General features: G+C 36.8%; 1 protein-coding gene across 1 annotated transcript in view; it reads left to right on the top strand.

Moving 5' to 3' along the window:
* The first annotated feature begins 3,584 nt into the window (after window positions 1–3,584).
* zbtb47b (zinc finger and BTB domain containing 47b) overlaps window positions 3,585–9,380 on the top strand; it is a 57,868-nt gene continuing 52,072 nt past the window's right edge. The window contains exon 1 of the mRNA XM_057824373.1: window positions 3,585–3,945. Coding sequence (XP_057680356.1) covers window positions 3,943–3,945 — 3 coding nt within the window. The 5' untranslated portion in view covers window positions 3,585–3,942. The remainder of the gene's footprint in view (window positions 3,946–9,380) is intronic.

Below are 9,380 nucleotides of genomic sequence, written 5' to 3'. Positions count from 1 at the left end.
CAACACGCCGTAGAATTAAATACATACAAAATAAGGAAACACATCTATATTAAACACTGTAAACGTTAGCTTTGCTACATTGAGGCTAATGGGGGGGGAAACCCATAACGCGCTGTGTATTATAGCAAACGCCAATACGAATCCATATCACAGGGCAGGCCATAGGCGGAGTTTTACTTTTGGGGCAGGGGGAGCACAACATGTTGATGACCCCGAAACGCAGTGTCAGCAATAAAATTAACTTACAAGAATATTTATAATAATTTAAAATAATATAAAAAGTTGACAATGAGTGTTTTTGTTTCCCATCATTGTTGAAGGGAATTCTAAATCAGGCTGCTTAGGCAATACTTTTCGCCAGGATCGCCATCCATTGAATATGGTACGCCCGCCGATGTCGTCCCAATGTGGTTACCCCAGTCAAAAATTATATCCCCTGGGCAGAGCCATATGGAGGTACATTTGTGTCATTATTACTCAATCAAAAAAAAGATGCTTCAATTAAAAAAAAGTTGCTTCAATCAAAATACATATTTTCAACCAAAAAAAAGTGACAAAAATGTGTTTGAATGCAAAAATAAATGTGAAACTCAAAAAACTAAAAAAAAAAAAAAAAAAATTGCATTAGAAAGCTATTTTTCTTTGATTTGATTTATTTATTTATTTTTTTAATTGAAGTCAGTTTTTTAATTGAAGCAACTTTTTTGATTGAAGTAATGTTGATTTGTGTTTGGGCCATATTTTGGCTTGGACATTTTTCTCTCTATTAATTAAAAAATAAGTTGCTTAAAAAAAATTTAAAAAAAAAGATTTTCAAAAAGAAAAATTTCAATCATAGAAAAATACTTTTTGAATGCGAAAAAATATTTGCGATTGAAAAATTTGCATATGGACACTTAATTTTTCATTGAAAAAGTTTTCTTTGATTGAAGCAATCCTTTTTGTGTTTGGGCCATTTTATGATTAGGACATTTGTGTTTAAATCATTCAATCCCCAAAAAGTTATAACATATTTTCAATTAAAGAAAAAAAATCCTTTTGAAATATATTTTTTCCCCAGTATATATATATATATATATATACACATGATTTAAATTATATGCAAAGCAAATGACTGTCTAAGGTGCTCGAAAAATCATTTTGACCCATTATAAAAATGTTTTTTTGTTTTACAACTTATATATATATTAGGGCTGTCAAAATTGTCGCGTTAACGGGCATTGATTTTTTTTTTAAATTAATTACGTTAAAATATTTGACGCAATTAACGCAGATGCCCCGCTCAGAGAGATTTAAATGACAGTACAGTGAAACCCTCACTTGTTGTTTTATGGAGTTTTGCCGCCCTCTGCTGGCGCTTGGGTGCGACTGATTTTATAGGCTTCAGCACCCATGAGCATTTTGTAAGTAATTATTGACATCAACAATGGCGGGCTACTAGTTTATTTTTTGATTGAAAATTTTACAAATTTTATTAAACGAAAACATTAAGAGGGGTTTTAATATAACATTTCTATAACTTGTACAAACATTTTTCTTTTAAGAACTACCAAGTCTTTCTATCCATGGATCGCTTTAACAGAATGTTAATAATGTTAAGGCCATCTTGTTGATTTATTGTTATAATAAACAAATACAGTCCTTATGTACCGTATGTTGAATGTATATATCCATCTTGTGTCTTATCTTTCCATTCCAACAATAATTTACAGAAAAATATGGCATACTTTAGAGATGGTTTGAATTGCGATTAATTACAATTAATTACGATTAATTAATTTTTAAGCTGTGATTAACTCGATTAAAAATTTTAATCGTTTGACAGCCCTAATACATATATATATAATATATATATTATTATTATCTAAAGTATGCCATATTTTTCTGTTAATTATTGTTGGAATGGAAAGATAAGACACAAGACTGATATATACATACAACATACTGTACATAAGTGGTGTATTTGTTTATTATAACAATAAATCCACAAATGACAGTATTAACATTCTTTCTGTTTAAGTGATCCACGGATAGTAAGACTTGTAGTTCATAAAAGATAAATGTTATAGTTACAAGTTATAGTAATTTTATATTAAAACCCCTCTTCATATTTTGGTTTTAATAAAATTTGTACAATTTTCAATCAAAAGTAGAGTTAATATAATAATAAGAGGAATAAAAATAACAATAATAAGAAGTGAGTGACCAAACTCAGAGTAATGCCAGTTCACTTTGCATTGTTGTTTAGCTGTGTGAGAATAGGGCCTCATTACTACAGACTGAAGTGCTTTTCTTTTTGTGAACATTTTTTTTTTGAGAGATAGCAATATTAATTTTGTTGTGCTTTCACTAAATGATACTTCTGTTTGTTGTGAAGGAGTTGCAGAAGCTTATGCCAATAAACGGCGCCGCCCAAAGAACGCCTGTGTCCACTCGCCTTTATAAAACACATCTCTGTGCATATCTTACCCAAAATACAACAAGAGACACATAATTGCCACTAAAAGAAAGCAAACTTACCGAAATATGTGTGGAGCACAAAGCAACAGCATAAACGTCTCACAACTACTAATTCTCCCACTAATAGAAGGAATAACATTAGTATGGAACGGCGCTGCGCTGCCCCCAAGCGGCCGGTGGCATTCTTTTCACTCTTAATGTCCATAAACGGCGTCACTGAAATCTGTTTGAGGCAATGCGAGAGCGGCTCATTCAATGCATGCGTTATTTGCGTCAAATATTTTAACGTGATTAATTAAAAAATTTAATTAACGCCCGTTAAAGCGATAATTTTGACAGCCTAATATATATATATATATATATATATATATATATATATATATATATATATATATATATATTAATGTCCATAAACGGCGTCATTGAAATCTGTTTGAGGCAATGCGAGAGCGGCTCATTCAATGCATGCGTTATTTGCGTCAAATATTTTAACGTGATTAATTAAAAAATTTAATTAACGCCCGTTAAAGCGATAATTTTGACAGCCTAATATATATATATATATATATATGTATATATATATGTATATATATATATATATATATATATATATATATATATATATATATATATATATATGAAAGTCAATTACACGCAATGACACTTTTCGGCCACCAGGGGGGACCTGGGCCCCCCTGCCCCTCTTAAAGTCCGCTTATGGAATTGGTCAGTAAAGAAAACAACAGTTTACGCATGAAGGTCATGGTGTCCTGAAAAAAGGGAACCAACCAGGCCATTGTGAACATTTTATTCTTTGAAATATAAAGGCAACATCAAAAGTATGCAAATTCGGAAAAGTAGGCCCAGGTGTTCAAGGGTTAATGGAACGTGTTACTAAATTATTAATTGAAATTAATTGTGAAATTCAGCTATCACCACTTGGTGACACGTTGACGTTTGTACTTTTTTTTTTAATGGGCTGAACTTAGTGACCCCTGACGTCATAACCGCGCACATTAAAAGGGGAAGCGTTTAGAGGGCGTTTTGCATCACAGAGTAAATACGAGCATTTGTTTGATAAACTTCCAAGTAAAAGAGTAAATAATAGCGCGTGTTGTCTCCTGTGCACGTACGGGCGCGCTTCCGCGTCTCACCACAACACCCGGCGCTTTCAAAACAGCGCCGTGTCCCTTTAAAAGACCAAAAAAAGAAAAGCGCCCATATGATCCCCGAGCTCCAATCAAAAAACCAATTCATCCTGCAAAAAAAAAAAAAGAAAAGCCAAGCAGCCTCGGTAATTTTGTGTTCTGTCTGTCTGCCTCGCTTGCTACAGGGAGCACGGAGGAGGCAAAGGGAAGAAAGAACCGGACCAAAATGTGACACATCCACGTTTTATTTAGGGGGGTTCATGGCGGTGTTGAAACTGGCGCAAAAGGAGTTATTGCCGGACTCCTTGGAGCCTCTGGCCGCTGCTGGATCAAAATGGTAGGCAACACACACATCAGCGTCACATTTTGTTTATTTTTCTTTTTTGGAGGTTGGGACGGAAAGGTGGGCTTTTGAGCATAGGGTTTGGTCATTTTGTCGTTTTTAGGATGTATTTGCGTTAAAGTTTGTTGGAGAAGTTAAAGGAATACAATGGTTGAAATTACAAAAAAAAAAAAAAAAGTCCAAATGTTTTTGCCAGTCTGAAAGCTGAAGTCTAGTTCCACGACAGTGCATGACTTCTCTCCCAGATGATTCTCTCAACTGCACGGTGTTAAGTCTCCGGGGTCATTTGGGGATGCCTCATTAGGAAAGCATGTGGTAGAGTTGGATGCAGCAGTGGTGGTGGAGTAATCCTTGCCAGTGAGTTCACATCTGGAGGCTTGGGTTAATATCTGGGTCAGGTCACTGGGGGTGAGCCCCAGTGCGTTGTTTCACTGCCTTATAAATATATTTTCCCCATTGATAAACTAGTCTACCTGTGTAACAATTGCTCTAATCAGCTAACCAGTATTTGTACTAGTTCCACACTAGGTATGTGCCAGTTTGATATTCTGACGGTATGATAACATTAGGCCAAAACATCACGGTTTCACGGTATCACGTAGAGGCGTACGAAATTTCCGATTTTTAGATTATTCGCAATTCGGCCGTGAAAGATTTGAGAACGGTTCACAAACATCCAAATTCCGATTATTGAATTATGCCAGGTAAAGCAGAACTAAAACACAGTCGGCGCGGTCTTCGGGACGCAATGAAGAACGGACTGAGAGTAAATGTCATGTACAACTAACTCCTGCCACGAGATAAAAAAAACAATAATACCTGACTGCGGCCGACAGCTGCTTCAAACAACGCCCAGTTGCTAGTTGCTAAAAACATACGGACACATACGGGTATAATAGATATCACATATATGTAGAACTAAATGCAAAATGACAGACGACGACGGTGTTAAAACATATAAAGAGAACTAGATGTGAAATGACAGACTTGCCTTTTAGTAGTTGCCGCGTTGTAAACAGCCGCCATCTTAAAGCAGTAGACTTCTCTAGAAGGCTCTGTTGCAGCGAACCTAAATAGCGATTTATCTAAAATACTCCTAAATCGGCAAAATCTTGACTTGAATCTATCTTTAAATGAAGAAACCGTTTTAAAACACCGACATGTCGAAAGTAGACAGAAGTTAGATAACGGAATAACGATAGCAATTTTAACAACTTTAACGGTTGATTCACATCATTCAACCAACTGAATGTAGTTTAAAGCTGCTGATACAGAATGGGGACTTGAGTATTTTATTTACTGTTTCTAACTGTTAACTTGACAATGAAATATTACTTTGGTTTAGCCTGAGAGGATTTTTGAAATTTTATGGAACTAATGTACAACACATTAAAGTCAAGGGGGGGGGGGGGTAATAAAATCAATAATCAATTTATAATCGAATCGGAGCCTCTGAATCGGAATCGAATCGTTAGGTGCCCAAAGATTCACACCTCTAGACTATCACAGTATAGCAATTACAGCTCTAAAATGTGGTACTGTATTTGACATATTAGGGTTTTAAAACATAAAAACAAAAAAAACTTTTATCCATTGAACAGAATTTTAATTTTATTAAAACATACCGTATTGGCCCGAATATAAGACGGCCCTGATTATAAGACGACCCCTCTTTTTCAAGACTCAAGTTTGAAAAAAGACTTTTTAAACACCAAATTAATTTTATACAAAAAATAATTACAGTACATCTGAAACAAATGATTATAACAATATATTTGAGAGGAAAACCATGTTATTTTGCCTCATTCAAATCTGAACATTTAAATATGTAAATTAAAGTGCAATCGCATTCGTAAATGAATGGCTTCTGGTTTTTTATAATGTAAATAAACCAATCTATTGTGATAAAACAACAAAATTGCAATAACTGCATTAACCATCAAAGTGTTTCTTTCTTACCGCTTTCTTCTTCTTCGTGCTACCGCATTTTTTTTTATTCTTTGTGTCAGGGGTTCGCTTTGGCCTGGGGAGTCAAGTTTAGCATTCGCTTCAATGATATCTGGCGCCATCTAGCGTCGTGAATGGGTATAATGTCTAGACCCCGAGTATAAGATAACCCCCACTTTTTCAGTCTTATTTCAATGCAAAAAACGCAGTCTTATATTCGGGCCAATACGGGATTAGCAAATTGGAACATAAATAACCTATAATGTTGAAATAAAAAAAATATATATATATTCAAAGTAAAATTAAAATAAATGCAGTCCTGTTAGCCTGGAACTCCAGACTCACTGCTGTTCCAGCTATAGAGTCTGGGACCCAGCTCTTTATTGGCCTCTCGAGCCCGAACGAAATCGTCCGTGCAATCAGATTCGTTTATTTGCATGACGTGCTCTTAACGAGCAACGTTACTCTTTCGTGTCGGAAGTTGTCTCCACAACAACACAGATGGCGAACGGGAGAGCCGAGAATATGTTCCTATCTGCGGTAAATTTGCTTTGAACTCATTCACTCCCAGCCATTTTCACCGGAGCAACCCCCTTCGCTCCCGGCCGTTTTACTGGATTTTGACTGATTTTGCAAGGCCCACAGAAAATTCTGTTCTATTGCGATATAAACATGGAACCCACCAAAAGAAAGATTAGACTCTCTTCTTTCAGCAGGAAAAAAGTAAGTTCATATCTTTTTCCATTCTTTAGATATCAGCATTAGAAAATAGCATAGTTTGAGCAATTTTCCAATTTCTGACAGAGAAATTGAGCTTTTTGTAAAAGCATACATTTCAAACATTGACTTTAACACAGCTATTTTTTGCTTTTGTGACATCTGAATGTTTTCCTTCTACAAAATAACATAAACAACAAGACAAATAGAGCTTTTGATAGCAAAGTAACAATTTATTTACACATAACTAAACTTTTGAACTGAGAGATGACGCTTTTGTGGCAGCAGCTGTATCGGCAGACAGAGTAAATTTTTCCCTCATCACCTGTCTCATCAAGATAATTTTTTTAATCTTTCTTTTGTAGTGACCACTACCTCATATCAGTATTTACCGAGGGAACTTGTGTGGGGCGTGTGCCTTGTGTTTACATCGTTCTCCACATATTTCTCACGCTTCTTACTTCTTCCAACTTCCGTTTCCTGGCTATTTCTCTTCATTCATTTCCTTTCATGGTCTGATATGAGTTCTTACCAAATGCAATACTGCCCTCCAGTGGCCAGTTTTATTGCTTTAAAATGGATTTTAAGCGTTGTGCTTTTGAGCGAACTTGCATCGGAACCTAGAGACGTCTCTTGTGAAAAAAAAACGTAAAAGACATATAAATACGTTTTTTGGACACTGAAACAATTAAAAATAGAACGTATTTATACTTTTTTGGGAGCAAATGAGTTAATTGACCAAAAGCACATTGAGTTGCTAAAACAAACAGTCTCTCGCGCTAGCCATGATTAATAAACTTCTCCGCTCTCCTCGTATGTTTACGTCCTCGCGCTCGAGTTTCTTGTCGCTTTACCAACGTCACGTCCGCTTGTCGCTGATTGGTCCACTCTGCTGTCTGTTTACTGTGGCTTGCTCTGCCCTGGGAATTTGATCCGCCAAACAGTCGCCAGACTCTATAGCTGGAACAGTGGTGAGACTGGAGTTCCAGGCTACAGTCCTGTAGGTAAGCCTAAACCCACAGCCACAGCTCAATGTTATTACAATCAGAACAAAAATAATTGAATTATTTTCCATAAAAACCACGTGCATACAGTATGACTCGTATCATGTTTACATTATACACACTATCTCAACACAGACTGTTGCCTGAGAGAAAAAATCGCCACGTTTTACCACTGCTGGACACACTAAACACCCCAGAGTTAACTCGCGTAGCTGGTGGGAAACCGCCATGATAGTGTTTACTAACCTTCAATTTTTTATAAATGCAAAATCATATTGAAGGTATTGCCTCCTCGGCTGCCACCCTCAACAAACATGTATTACATGACGGCCTTCCTCCTCTAAGCTGCGGCCGTCTGTAACTTTTCTTTAGCCGAAGTATTCCCATACCAGCGATTTTGTTTTCTTCGATGGGGGAAAAGTTAATGAGCTTTACCTCCTCCAGCAATCGTGTAGCACAGCTGACTCACTGACACTGAGCAACAACCAGAGGGGGAGAGTTGAGCCTTACAGCTGCAAGTGAGGGATTTCTCTATGCATTTTTGGGACATAAAATATAGCTAATACCTTAGGGACAGTTTGACGGAAAATGTTTGCGGTTTTGAAACCTTGATGTTTTCATACCATGGTTGGTATACCTTGAAACTGGTAATCGGCACATGTCTATTCCACACCAGTATCCACGTGGATCCAAACAGTGGCTCTACCCAGTCCCTCCGCTGGCAGCGATCGAGTTATCCTGATTAGGGGAGCAATTTAGGGAGAACCTACTTCGACAGATCTTGTGGCGAGGTTGTGCAAAATGTCCACAAATTGGATCATTGATAGCACGGTTCTGCTGATTTGGACTCCTGAATTTCTGTTCCATGAACTTCGACACGCATCAGCAGTGTGCTTGGAATTGGGTAAGCCTTTGAGTTTACTTGAGGGAACAGGCCAGATTGTCAATGATCTGACTCTGGAGCTCAACTGCAAGCTGGTTGCGATTTTTGAACTTATTTAAAAGGATGCTAACTATTGTTGAATTATAGAAGAATTTTGGCAGCCTGGACTGGCTTGGCTGGCAAAGAAAGGCACATTAAATTCAGTTTAATTGGATGAACACTGGTGACCAGACAGAGTTGAAGCAGAGGAAAACTACCAGCGCTGCTAACCCAAACAACGTAAATCAGCTGGCCCTGGAAAAGGCAACTGGTTCTGTCTACTTATCATTTATGTGTTTGTTTTATCCTTTCTGCTTGGCATGTTTTACCTAGAATCACATTGCTTTGAAATAATGAGTATTGACAATAATAGACTATTCTATTCTACAATTGACAATGATAGATGTCCAATTAATCTAAACTGGGAGGACTGGCTGTGAATTCTCACATTTTAGTACCATGGGATCATTTGCTGTCAGCCTCTACAGGTCAAAATGGATCGGACGTCTACCACAGTCAGTGGCAGCCAATAACTTAAGGGATTGTCTAATAAAGGGTTCGAGCTTTCAGATGCTAAAATGCTGTAGGTATATACAAAGTAGTGCTGCAACGATTAATCGTTTAACTTGATTAATTCGATTAGAAAAAGCTCCGGATCAAATTTTGCCTCTTCGCGTATTCGTTTAATTAGAGTGTGCTGTAGTGGTTTGTTATAAAAATGTTTGCATTTAGTTTTATTGATTTGGGTGGATACATTGCCTTCTAGTGGTAACAGTGAACATGATATAACTCATTGAACATGGCTGAATCCAGCTGCTCCCTGTTAAGACCAAGATAAG

This window comes from Corythoichthys intestinalis, chromosome 20 (assembly GCF_030265065.1).
Source record: "Corythoichthys intestinalis isolate RoL2023-P3 chromosome 20, ASM3026506v1, whole genome shotgun sequence".
Lineage (NCBI taxonomy): Eukaryota > Metazoa > Chordata > Actinopteri > Syngnathiformes > Syngnathidae > Corythoichthys > Corythoichthys intestinalis.
Note: the sequence above shows the minus strand (reverse complement) of the source record. Positions and strands in the feature narration are given on the sequence as shown.